Here is a 14,429-nt window from a genome sequence, read left to right as displayed (position 1 = left end):
GTCAAATCAGAGCAAATACGGTAACATGATACATTGAATATATAGAAAGGAAAAAGACATCATATATTTTTATTCTATATCTTTCTTTCTGATTATATTATTTTTCAATTTAGCAATTTATGATGCATATATATACATAAAATATATTAGACTTATAAATGCTTAAGTATGCAAATTATTTTATCTTCTCACAGAATTAATATGTATATGTGGAATTATCGAAATCGAAAGCAGATGGCAGCACCAATATCCAAAGAGTGAAGCGGTACGATGAAGAATATCAGTCAATCGTTGACTGTGACTGTAGGAGGACGGTACGCTCCGCAGTCGTGTGCTGAGTATAAATCGGGATTGGTTGATGGTTCTCCAGTAAGCCCCACCTACCAGGTGGTCGTTCGAAAGTGTAGTTGTGTAGTTTCTTACAACGAAACGACGGGCGCTGCTCTCTCCTCGACGTATCCAATCGCGAGAAAATCTGAAATGAGACGTATCGGTGAGCTAATATGTGACGGTTGAGAGAAAACGAGGACCAGGAACGTGTGAGGGTGGTTTACGCGCGGGTGCTACCACTTTCGAAGCGTGACGAAGAAAACGGACCACGTAAAGAAGTGGCAAAGGTGGAGATCGTGAAAAAAGATACGCGTCGAGAAAACGAAGGAAAAACGCGTGTGTGCCAGAGCTACGTGCAAAAAGAATCCTCTATTTCGGGGGGGGGTTGTATATATCTTTCTCTCTCTCTTTGTGTCTCTCTACTTTCCTCTTTTTTTTTTTCTTTCTTTCTGTTTCTCTCCATCGTTACTCCGATTTGTTCCGAGTGAAAGTATCTATCTCGTTGCGGCAAGTGTTTTCTCACCGCGTTGTATGCGTCGTTCTCGTATCGCGGAGTAACAAGTAAAGGTAAAAAAAAAGTGCTACGTTTAACTAACAAGGACGTCAGCTGTGTGCGCTTTTACGAAGGGGACGTGTGCGAGAGAGAACCCACTGTTGAGAGACAGAGAAATGGCGGCGCTGGCGGCAGGTGTCCAGTATGGTTTGTCGTCGCATAGTAATTTTCACGAAAACAAGTCCCTGATCTTCGTGAAACTCACCGACTCGGCGCAACGTGCCATCGAGGACTTCCTCAGAAATCGGGTAAGTAAATCGTACTCTTATTTCGTCCCATTCTTCGCCATCTCTTTTCCTTATGTACAGGCTAGGAATTGCGAGCTCGTGTGCGTATATATGTATGTATATACGTGCAGATGTGTGTGTACGTACACGGCTCTGCACGCGTCACGAAGCAGTCATGTGTGCGTACATGTGTCGTAATGTCGTGCCGAGGAAAGAGACACTCGATCGTCACTTACTCGCCATATTTTGTATGGTATTTCGTTAATACATGATCAAAAATTTGTCATGTTTGCTTACGGAAATTACCGTGAAACGTTATTATTCGAAACATATTACGGCATCGGTGAAAACACTAGTAAAAAGATGTTGGAATCGAGAGTTAACCCAGGCCACGTTGGCTCGTTAGCAGCTGCTTACAGCTCTACGTTTTTTCTTCCCTCTTAGCCCTTCCGTATGCGATTGACAGAAAAATCGAACGCGATTCAATTTAAAACGATTACGAGTGTTCTTTTCGTCGAGTTAATTTGTTCGACTACATCGTTACGCTATATCCGTATGGTTTGACAACGACATTACGTAATAAGAGAACTGACAAGGCAGTTCACTTGCTAGATTCATTTCCAGATTGCGGCTAACTTTATTAAAACGAATGTTTTGTCTGCTTGCATATTTTAATTTTGATTTAAGAATTCATTAAAATAATAGCATTACTTTTTTGCCATTGCAAAACGTGAAAATCGATGAATCATCTTTTCCATTTACAGTAATGCGAAACGTATAGTACATTTTTCTTTCGATTTTTTTTATCTCAGCCCGATATTATCGTAACCAATATCTTGGAATATCTTTCGCTTCGACGGTATTTCGTACTTTCGTAGAGGTTATGTTTCTTCACCATCTGTGTTCTTCGTAAGACATTGCATCCATATTTACCTGTTTCGTGGCAATTGTTTAGTGCATAGAAACAAGAAAATAGAGAATATAAAAACGAGACGCGAGCATGTCGCTACGATTACAAAAAATATCGTCACAACTTGGACGATTCTTGCACCATCTGACATAAGTGTTCCAACCTCTTGGACGAGATTCGAAAGTAAAGTCGTCGAAGGGGCGTATGCCTTTCGTCAAAATACATCGATGCTAAAGCAGATTGCGTTGCAATATGCATGTAACGCTTTGACACACACGAATTATTAATATATACATAGACGTGTAAAGCAAAAATTGGATCAAACGGGCGAAATAAAAGATGACGACGTGAAAATGTCTGCATGCGAGTTTTGCATGATTCACAGTTTGCCACAGGTTTCGATCGCGCGTTTTTTAATCGTGTTCGAGATTCGACTCGATTAACGCAATTTCAGGAGTAATTTTGCGCTTGAAAACCCAATTCACGTCAATTGCACGACAAATCTTTCAAGCTGTTAAACTAGAATACGAATCTTCTCTTTCCATATGTTACCCTTGTGGTTTATGAGTTGGACGATTTATCGTCGATGCGTTGGTCGAATAGTAGATTATTTTCGTGTTTTCTTTATCTCCGACTAGGAAAACTACGACGTTTCGTGATGTTAACGCGTGTAACTATATATTATCCAACATTTTCTTCACGAATCGAGTACGTCACTCGTTTGAGATTCATATGTTGTGTTTCCTTTATAAGTCGAATATTTTCATTTTTCAATTTTTCTACAGGTTATAAATCAAAATAATTGTGTACGTTTAAATAAATTATCTTCGACTTCTGAGCTTTTTCATGATCGCTCGTTGATTAATTCTACATATCATCGGAATACAAAATATTATTTTATTAATTTCATTTCTTGTATTTTCGTTCGCAACGAACACCGCGTAATTAGATTATCTTTTCGAAGAAAAGAAATTAAAATGATCAGTTAAGACAGAAATAATTAATAATTAATTCGACTTTATATTTAAGATGAAATTTTACTTCGTAGGTGCAAACGACCTGAAGGCCTATAAGTAGTAATAGTGTGCACGAAGAATCCGCGAAATTGCGATCGGAATGCTGTAAAGCGTTTATTCGTTCCACATCAGGAAGCGATTATATTATGCTCGTTGGCCGCTATAAATTTACTCATAGCGTGTCCTTTCACGCGGATAAATATTTGCTTTTCGATATTCATTGATGTAATTTCAGCGTAATATTTCGAGATTTGGATAATTGATTGCGATGCCAATAATAATCTAATTTATTTTAATTTATTCCATCGATTCCGCGAATTTATAGCGAATTGGAGCGATTTCAACAAAGTTGCATTGTCCACCTGTTGAATGTTATTATTATTATCTTTCTCTTCTTTATAAACAAATTGCGATCTTACATCGACTGAATGACATTTACATTCTGAATATTGCTTAACTTTGTTTCTTTTAATCAATTGGAAACTGCGAGGTGTTTCTTTTTTCTTTTTTTTCAACTCTTAATAAGGTTTTTCTGTAATTTTTTTTTTTACCGATTTCTACGAAAAATATAAAAATTCTCATATAGGATCACAGAGATGTTTTATCTGTAAAAGAAAAATCTATGATCTACAATTTCTAACTGTTTCCATTTACTGATATTACATAATTGGTGAATTATCGTTCCATATGGTTTCGGTTGGTGGAAAATGGAACGGTCTCGAACGAAATGACCAAGGAGACGAGTCGTTCGATCGAATAGAGAAAGGCACGATGGAACGCAGAAACGTGGCACGTGTTCGAATCTGCCTGATTCGGGCGTAGTTGCATAATACTGCGGCCAAGTCTCCCACACTTATGGTTGAGGACACGCTATCGAGCAGGGAAACTGAAAACGGCTAGAGCAAGACGGTAAAAGAACGGTGTTACAGATGATAGGTAACAGAACGGAGACTTTGTGCGTTAATGACGTTGAAAATAGGGACTCCGTCACCAACGTTAATCGACCTTCTTTTATACAGTTGGATAAATTTATTACGGATTATTGGATAAATTAATCGAAGAAATCAGATTTTAAGCTAGATTCTTCGTAGTTAGATTCGCTCGTTAGTTTAAATGATAGCTTTATTTGAAAGTTGGAGGAATTATGCCTGAGTTGGGGTTATTATCGAAAATGTTAAAACATGGAGTTAAATTTGAATGGTGAAAGCAAAGTAGCGAATTTACATTGCTGAGAGTATTCGATATTTCAACGCAATTAAGTAAGTTTCACAAACGCCAAGATTGTATTTCTTTTCTAAAATCTCATCTCATTTTCGATGGACATCAAATTTCTAATTCATTGCTTCGTCAAAAATCTCTTCGTTATTAAGGTAAACCTCGGAATACAAGAAGATACGTTGGAAATCTTTTGAAATTTCAGTTTTCTCTTCGACCAAGGCAAAAATATTGATTCGCTGTTTTCTAAAAATTGCCTCGTTATTACTTAGAGAAAATTGCTGGATCGTAATTAAGTTTCAAAATTATTCGATTGCTCGGATTTCACACTTGAAGCTCGCGTTATAAAAATGGCAGTCTCTTATTGTAGTCTCAGGCTATTTTGTCGAGCTGATGCTTCTGGACTAGGGAAAAGGAGTATGGGTTAAGGGAGAATGTATGTGTCAGGGTTCTTTAAAAAGCGACGTAAGATTCACAGGCCTTCCGGGCTAAACTCTCCCAGAGGCCAGTTCGGTTCTGGTACGTGGCGCATAACCCCATAAGAAAAGAGGCGTGGGGCCCTCTTTGAGTAGCACAGCTGTTCCTCGAAACTTGAATAACGATCCGGGGGAACAGGCCGTGCCGACGGCTGGAAATTTTACAAACCAAGAATAAGTATTGCCTCTGAGCGTGATTCGAATCAAGGTGTCGTGAAATGGTCCCTGGCATTAACCGGTTGCCGAGCCTATTCACCGGCCAATCGTTTTCTTACAACCTCGCATTAATACAAAGTAAAGTTACTGGTTGTTCCAAATAATTAGATGCTTCTAGTTTCTAGCGTTTGAAGAAAATTAATTCTGCAAAGAGGGAAATATTTGTAGAAATATATAAAGAGGAACCTATGTAAAGCATTGGAAGGAAAGGATGGTAAATGTAGCTTTTATAATCGTAATTTTCAGAATATTTGTAAATATTTGTAATCGAGTCGATGTATAGTATATAATATACATATAATTATATACATATTTATATATCTATAAAAATTACGAATATCAAATCTCCTTTTATTGTCTTTGTGGCTACGTATTAATAATATGTCAATATTAATTTTTATTTTTCTTACAACCTCGCATTAATACAAAGTAAAGTTACTGGTTGTTCCAAATAATTAGATGCTTCTAGTTTCTAGCGTTTGAAGAAAATTAATTCTGCAAAGAGGGAAATATTTGTAGAAATATATAAAGAGGAACCTATGTAAAGCATTGGAAGAAAAGGATGGTAAATGTAGCTTTTATAATCGTAATTTTCGGAATATTTGTAAATATTTGTAATCGAGCCGATGTTTAGTATATAATATACATATAATTGTATACATATTTATATATCTATAAAAATTACGAATATCAAATCTCCTTTTATTGTCTTTATGGCTACGTATTAATAATATGTCAATATTAATTTTTATTTATATAGGAACTTGACCATACGCATACAGTTAGCTATTCTACTTTCATCGATCTCCATTATAATTATTTATGTATAGTATATTTAAAAACACATTAACGACTGCGTTTACTCTACCGTTAACACGCAATAAACATATACGAACATGTCACTCTTCTCCAACGAATAACCTTCCTCTGCAACAATTATCCTTCCTCTAGCATTAATAAATTCGTCGGTACAAAAAAAAAAAAAAGGGAACACTTTTCTCCTTAATTCTCTCCTTTCGATACGTCGATTTCTCTGTCGAATGGTACCGAAGCTTGTTCCTTCAACTTTCCCCTTTCGCCTGGAATTGTCCTCGTCATGTTGATCGTTCGACGAGGCCACGCTTATCAGACCCGCGATTAGGTAACACGATCCGCGGTCGAAGCGCGAAGTTTAACGACGCCGTGGCGCATGCACGGAACGCGACCCGGACATGAATGTAATTACGCGCGTCTCAGTGTCGTTACTGCGTAAAGGAGAAGGAGCACGTGTCCGCTTACTTACGCACGGTCACACGCTACGGAATACCATGGAATCGGTGAATCTAGAGTTCGACTCGCGATCCGCGGCAAATTGCCGCAAGTGAAAGTGAGCGGCCGAGATGAATCTCAGGAGGAGTACATATTTCAAGAAATAATGTCAACGGTCGAGAGCCTTGAAAGTGTCTTCCAACGAACCGATCTTTTGGTCCTCTTTTTCTCGTTAGTTTCTTTGTACCAAAATCGTTGGAGAAACTTGTACATTTTCTGCGTTTTTTATTTTTTCTCTCCCCCTTTTTTTGCTTTTTTTTTCTTATTTTCCTATTTAAGTTTGATGGGTCGCGTAGGATAAGAATGGATAACGTGAATCTCGAGGGAATCAGTTTTTAGATTTTTCTGTCGGTCTTCTTTTCGTAAATTTTGCTAATACTTACGATTGAGTTAGACTCGATGAACGAACTGTTATTTGTATATTCTTCGAAAGAATTTATATTCTCGTTAGGGATCTTCCTATTTGAATTACGAGTTAATGATTATTTAAAAAAAAAAAATCTGCTATTTTTATCAGTTTTGATTTGTAAGTAGCATACGAATAGAAATGGCTTGTTATAATTCATTTAGAACGCGTTAAGTTAATCGATTCATATTGGTATAGATTTTTCTTAAGGGGATTTCCTATATGCTTTTACATACATAATGTTTCATACATATGTAGATACATGTATATACGATTGAACTGTATTATGCGTTTTTACATTCATAGCGCGATTAGAAAGGAAGCAATGCACTGTAACACGTAACACGTCTGTTTTAATAAAACTTGAAGGGTGTTGTTGTAAAAGATTCTCATTCGTCTATCGTCATTACGAATGCATTGCGTGTTTCAATATGTATAGTCAGATTCCTCGAAGTCGATACTCGATTTAAGTAGCATTAAACCAGTACATATCGTTAAATGCTTCTCCTCCATATCGATATTAATCAATTGAATTTAGAAATAACCAGATTTATTTCACCATAACGTACCCGAGAAGCTACCACATAGTAGAATCGATAAAAGGTAATCGTCAAGATCAAAATCGAGTGTGAAAATTAAGGTTCGATAAAATAAGACATACAACGCTAGGACATACGTTTTTTCAATGAAATTAATTTTGCAGGTTTTTTTTTTTTTTTTTTTTATTTTATTTTGCTTATTTTACAATTTGTCCTTGCGGACATTTGGTAAAGTGTTATATCTTGTTGGTGAAGAAAAAAAAATATAAATAAAAAATAATATAGCATGTGGGCGGCTACCCCCAGCGGGGTGCCAGCTTCGTTTTTTTTCTAAGTTATATCTTTTATGATTTTTTGCAGGTGAGTAGAATATCGTAGAGTAAAGAACGCTATTAGCGTGGACGAGTTCGGATGCCAATAACTACCGAGATAAGAGAAAGGCATTTAATGAATGAAATTTTTCGCAAATCATCAACCACGCTCGTAACACATATTATTCATACTCGTTCGGCATCTCATTTACACTTGCGCTATTAGTCAATATTTTAAGCCTTCAAAGAATATCTCAATAATTAATAGATTTCGAACCCCGTTTCTTAATAATTTTATATTCGTTATTCGATGACATTTCGAATACGATATAAAATGTACGCAAATACTATCGTTGATTACGATTATTATCTAAATTAAATCGTTATATTATGTTTAATGAACGTACCATACGTACATACTTGTCTTTTCTTTTTTTCTTTTTTTTTTTTTTTGTTTGTTAATACGTATCATACGTACGTATGTAATATTTTACCATAATTTTATCATTGGTATACGTTATACGTATTTGTTATACATATCAGTAGCGCTTTGCATAGTCATAGCTTCAACAACCACTCGACTGACTTTCTCGCAAAGAAAAGGTTAAAATAATAGAATTAAGCGATTCGTCCTGTAGGTACACACGTATATCCTCGGTGAAAAACAAGCGTTCAATCTGAATTTACATATATCTGTACTTACAAGAATGTCAAATATGTATGTACAATGTCTTCCTACGATGAATTTTCATAAATATAAAAGTATAAATATAAGTTACACGAAGAAATGTATATAAAAGTAATAAAAAATGTGTGATAAAAATTTAAAAAAGTATAAAAGTATATAAAATAAATCTCACTTTCGCTCACTAGGATATTGCACGTAACCCAACGAATTATCGTATCATGTTGGTATTAACGTGGAAGCCGTCGATGGATTTAGCGGATCAATGCTTTTTATTTGCTCGGCATCGCAAATGAGACGAATCGAACCTCCTACTGGACGTTAGTTTGCAGATTGTTTGCAGAAATCGACTTTGATCGGTAACGCGGTTGTTAATTTGGAGCGTGTGTGGACGAGAACGCGCGTGCAGTCGAAAACGAACGATCGTCGACAGCGAATAGTCGGAGATTCGGAAAAGGAAACAGACGCCTGGAGAGTTCATGACACACCATGCAAATTTATTCAGTCGCGAAGTACACGCGAGGAATCATCGTTACGTGTTGTCGTTACGCAATTAAACAAAATCGATGCAGATCGAGCGATATTAAGTCGCTCTTTGCGATTCAAATCGCGTTTGCTTGGTATTGACGTTGACTCGTCGACGATTTGTAAATGTTTAGAAATCTGTGTAGATGGGCGAAGAGAACTTGACGGAAGTTGTTCAGAATTTTTGAAAGAGGTGCAAGAATTTTCGAAAAAAAAGAGACAATTGTAATTTGCAATTTTTTCGCATTGCTACAGCTTTCATCGGTTACAAATGATATTAAATTATTCACAAATAGTACGTTAGATTATTAACTGGACATAAGATAATGATAAAACTCTGCAGAATGTGATGAATTTTATAAATATTTGTGATTTAGGATCGAATAAATTTTTTGGCTCGTTTTAGTAAATTTGTAATTTTAGTTGGAAGCGGTAGAGCGAAAGACTTCGTGTAAAATTCTAGGAGCATTAGGGTGTTACGGGCTTTAAAGTATGATGTATCGTCGATAATCTGATTATGCGATTGTTGTTGTTAACCTTGAAAGGACGTGTGCAGTGATCTATTATTGTATCATGTGGAGGTAAGTGCATAAAAAGATAAAAGGATGAAAGTAAGCGGATATCTGTATCGTATATTACATCCACAGTTACATCACTCTTATTAAACAGAGAAGCTGTAGAGATTTAAAAGTTTCGACATTTTCATCTCTTGGATGTTCGATTTTATCCAACAAAGATATCGTTGCATTTTCTTCAAGTTTTATTAGAAAATTTGTCAGAAATAGAGAAATTATTTTTTATAATTCGGACAATTATATAATAGCGAGTATATAAATAGGAAAAGTTTCTAAACCAAATTTAATGCTACAAAATCAATTAAATAGATAAACAAAAATTCGAAAGTTGTAACTACATTTCAAAAAATATCTTCAAATATCATCGTATATCATAGTGAAAGATAGAAACAAATATTTTCATAATATAGTTCCCAACCTGTCGAGTTATTCCAATTTACCGAAAGCTATCTATCCTCGATGGAAATTCTCACCGAATAAATTGGTATCAAGATACCGTTACGCGTAGCTAAAAGGTGAGCCGAGCGCTTAAATTGTATCGAATAACGATAGAAAGTGAAGTTACTCGTCAAGTTCGTTTGTTCGACCTGAATCGCCTAAAACGATACCTACTTTGGAAACGAAGCATGGCTTCCACCTGCCTGTTTCGTGCATTCGACGAGATTCACATAGAAATAAGGGCCAGTCTCTTTCTTAGGGATCACGGTATCTTTCTTTTCCGTCTTTCGATCTTCATTTTATTCAATTTCACCTACCTTGTCCGATCTTTCTTTCTTATTCCTCGAACGATTTTGGTCAACTCGCTTTGAATCGCCAAAAAATATGAATGAAAGTCGAACGAAGATACTCCGTACTCTACATGTACCAACTTTCTACTTTACTTTCAGACTTGGATCGATCAAAGTAACGCGATAAAAATAGTTTGTTTACGTAGAATGAAGCAAAGCAAGGAAAAAGATAAGAAAATATATGGTTTCGTGTAATGATACTTTACAGGACATTAGCATAAATAAAATGGAATAACAGGTTGAAGATAACGTAATGTGGTTTTCTGTTGAGTTGGCAACTAAGAGACGCAATCGCTTAGGTGCCAACCCAATAAATATGCACAGACGTTCGATGTACGTGTGACGTTAAAACAGAGATAGAATATAATTTATTCGAGATTTCCTTCACTCTGCATATGAATTTCGCTTATACGTAAAATTTCTACTAACGCTAATATACGATAAAATGGGCCACTTGGTTGACAAGTGAATTAAATCTTACGCCACTGAATTGAGCTTACGCCATTGAATCGAGCTTACGACACTCGCCAAATGAGAGGCTCGGATGATGTTGTGAAAAATAAAAAGTACATGTTTTCAACGATTGGCAAAGATCAAAGTTACAAACGACTACTAACTATCAATTCACGATTACACGTATTTATTCATTTATGCACTTTGTCAATTATTTATAACTTCTAATGTTATGCTTTTTCGAGTATTCAAAGTTGTCGCATTAACAAGTACAATATCTTAATTTTAATAATTAATAAAAACGATATTTTGTTCGTTCTTCGCATCAGAGCAACGCTTGGAATAATGTGACGATTTAGAATTAAATTAACTGTATTTGGTATCGCGAAGAGGCGTAAATTTATTAATTCCAAAAGATTTTTGTATTTTTTCGTTGAAAAGGTAAGAGCCCGATAACTGCAGATCGATTGGCTTTTATTATTCGCGATAATCATCCGAGTTGGAATAGATTCGTGTGCTGTGCCCGACGAATTGTATCCTCAACGAAACCACCATGACCAATAGCCGGTAGCGTTTTCACCGTCCACGAATTTCGATGAGAGCCGGAGAAATCGAGTTTCGCTACCACGGGAATGGTATTCATGCGACGATTTGTGTTCCATCGAACCGTTCTGTTCAGGGTATTCTCACTGGGCACGCGTAAATTCACAGGGATCGATTCCTACACGAGTAGAACAACAATAAATGCGTCTTGAACAATGGATATTTGCGAAAGACATTGTAACTGAATTGCCGTGGAAATGATTTTTAAATCGGTTACTCGTTGTCCAGATAAATTACTATCTTCGATCATCAGATTAATTTCATCAGATTTGGATTATCTTTATCAGTAACAATTTTCAATTCCTTTTTCTTTTTATTTTTTTTTAAGTTAGTTGATACTTTGAATCTATCTTGTATTCGAATAAATTTCGTTGTTAGTCACGAATTTGTCGCGTTTGCAAAAATTATTTGGTTTTTGAACAGGTAATAGACTCGTGGATAAATAAATTGAGGACAATTTTTATAGATATTCTTCTCGAAAAATTTGTAGCGAACCGGGATATACTTTGGTATTTTTTTTCAAAGATTCTTCGATATTTAATTATTAGAATTGTTTATGTATCTCGTATACCAGTTTACCTGTTTTTAGTTTCTCAGTTTTTATATACGCGGTTTCAAGGTCTTAAATTATCACATATTTGCAGAATATCTTTCGAACCCGACCTGGAAAATTTCTATAAAATCCGTTGACCATACGGACAGTAAAAAACCCGATGGCATCGGCAAGAATTCAACGGTGCCAATTTGGAAGATTTATTCATAGAACGTACACGATAGATGAATACCTTTGTTTATACATTCTTTCAACGCGATGATTTTTATTTTGTGTGCAAGTCACGCGTGAAAACCGAGGAACATCAATTTCTATCGAGCCGTTTACGGTTCGATGCGTTTTCCCTGTTTCCTCGTCGAACATACTCGGAAAAACATTGCACATTGACTTACCTATCTCTTGCGGCTTGAGTAAAAAATATGTCGAAAATAAATTTCTTTGTTTGCGTCAATCTTCAGATATTCTGGGTAGTGAAATTTCTTTAAATATCTCGTCCAAACAGCTTCAATCGTAAAAATTCCTAAACATTCGAACATTATTCTAATAGGTTTCTTATAGAATTATGTTAGAAGATCTAAAATCTCACATCGTTTTCAAGAGTGAAAATCTGAAGCTACTCGTATCGTTTGAAAACATAATCCAAGAAACTTTGTCAAAGCAAATAAAACAAGGTAAAATTAATTTCTTCGTAAACAAATTTTATACAAGTTTAAATTATCTTCTTGTAATATCCTAAGCGATATACGTCAGAGCAAAGACAACGCAAGATATGTTTTCGTTCGTTTCGATCACCGCTCTGTTCTCTGTACGTAAAATTTCTCACTCCCGCTCCTATGATTTAGACGACGAATTTTTCAGATCTGGGCGAAACTTCGAAATGTTTTAAATCGGTGAAAAATCACGTCTAAAGAACTGGAAGATATAAAACAAACTAAATTCTCTATTTTAATGGCGAACGAACTCTAATTGTGAAAACATCTTTGTTAACGTGCATCTTTTCATCCCAATCTTTGTATCGCCAATTTCCAAATTTCTTTATCGATCTCGATCGTTTCGCTTCGGTCGACCGCACAAACTGCGAGTCTCCGCGGACAAACACGACCAGGAATCGGAAAAATGCGCATCGATAAATTTGATGAATGTCCGCGCGAAGCATAGTACGGTCGGTACACGCAGGCCACGCGAAATAATTCGTGGAATGCGTGGACCGGCTCGTATATACTATTTACGCACGTCGAAGCATCGTTGCATTGTATCGGCCGCGGTCTTTGTGTCTATAAATTCCGCGTAGTCGCCGCGTAAAAGCGCAGTAAAAAAGGTGCAAGTGCCATGGCGTGGAATGCAGTTGTAAAGCTCGTGCTCACGCTGAAAAAGATCCGCGACTTCTTTATTCTCTCCGAGACTGTTTCTCCGTCGCAAAGTTGCACTCTCTCAAAAGAATCCTTCTATTCGTTCAGATACAAGCACCGCTCTGTTCTCTGTACGTAAAATTTCTCACTCCCGCTCCTATGGTTTAGACGACGAATTTTTCAGATCTGGGCGAAACGTGTTTTTCCTGTCTACGTGCTTCGTTTTCCTGGTAAAATCCCGTCAAAGGAAAACTGTTCTAGGAGACACGATAAGTCAGGCGAACGACGTATTACGAAATTTTCTTGTAGCTATTCTTGTTGCATTTTAAGGTAAGACGCCGCAGGTATCTGAAGACTTCGGGATTTAATAGACCCAATTTTCTTGGGAAACATTCTACATAATATATCTTACGAGAAGTGGATAAACGTAGGTTGGAAATTACCGCGTTACGTTGTGCATTCCAATTTTGTATTCCAAGTATAGGTATTTTATAAATATTCGTAGAAAGGCTCGTGTTTAATTTGTAGCTTGCCAAAGAGTTTTCGATTGTTCCATATGAGTATCTTATATCCTCTGTTTCGTAAGATAGTTATATTTAGATTTGCGAGGTAAATTATTACTCTCACAGGCTGATCGTAGAATCACAAATAACTTCGGTTCCATCTGTGAACGATTCTTAATACCAAACGCTAAGATAATAATAGAAAATTTGCGTAGAAATATTTGTGTCGATTAAATAATTCCAAGAGGGATGGTGTAAGAAGAAAAACCAACAGTATTACCTTCCACAAAAAAAAAAGTAAAAAAGTAAAAAAGAGGAAGAATACAAAGTAAAAAACGGGAATGTCACAGCAGACGTAAATAACAAGCTTCCGAGAAAAATAATGTCGCCGAGTAACCTACTTAAACCCACGAAGTCCACATCAACATCTTTCAGTCGGAACTCGTTTTCCAACCGAATCGTTATTTCCGATCCACTTGGGTTCTCCTCGTTTTTCATTTTCCGCCATCTCTTGTTCTCGTCCGTTCGACTCGATTCCAGGCCAATAATCATCGTACACGCTCAAATGATTCGAGCCACGACACATAAAAATCCCGAAAATTCCGTATCTACTGCTCTTACGTTTCTCAAGTTTTTCCTCTGTTCCTATGTTTCAATTTTGCGTCCTTATTTTTTCTCCGTGCCAGGAAATTCAAAACAGACGATTCACGTTTCCTTCTGTTCGTTATCGGCGTTTCTCGCTTGTTTTTCATCGTTCGCCTCCATCTGGCGCGGTTTGATAGAATCGTAACGCGATTGAAACTTCATCGAGGAAGCGTCCTTGCAGCTGTACCAGGGGAAAACGCGAGATTGTATGGTCCACGAGGCCACGGTGAATTTCAATGTAAT

General features: G+C 36.4%; 1 protein-coding gene across 2 annotated transcripts in view; it reads left to right on the top strand.

Moving 5' to 3' along the window:
• Nucleotides 1-14,429, top strand: part of LOC132909988 (RNA polymerase II elongation factor Ell) — a 149,257-nt gene that overhangs the window by 595 nt on the left and 134,233 nt on the right. Inside the window, exon 2 of one of the 2 annotated variants that reach the window (XM_060965292.1) lies at nucleotides 930-1,131. In XM_060965292.1, coding sequence (XP_060821275.1) covers nucleotides 930-1,131 — 202 coding nt within the window. Of the gene's footprint in view, nucleotides 1-245; nucleotides 1,132-14,429 lie in introns of those variants that run through there. The other variant, XM_060965301.1, reaches the window with a different exon arrangement.

Source organism: Bombus pascuorum, chromosome 1, assembly GCF_905332965.1.
Source record: "Bombus pascuorum chromosome 1, iyBomPasc1.1, whole genome shotgun sequence".
Lineage (NCBI taxonomy): Eukaryota > Metazoa > Arthropoda > Insecta > Hymenoptera > Apidae > Bombus > Bombus pascuorum.
Note: the sequence above shows the minus strand (reverse complement) of the source record. Positions and strands in the feature narration are given on the sequence as shown.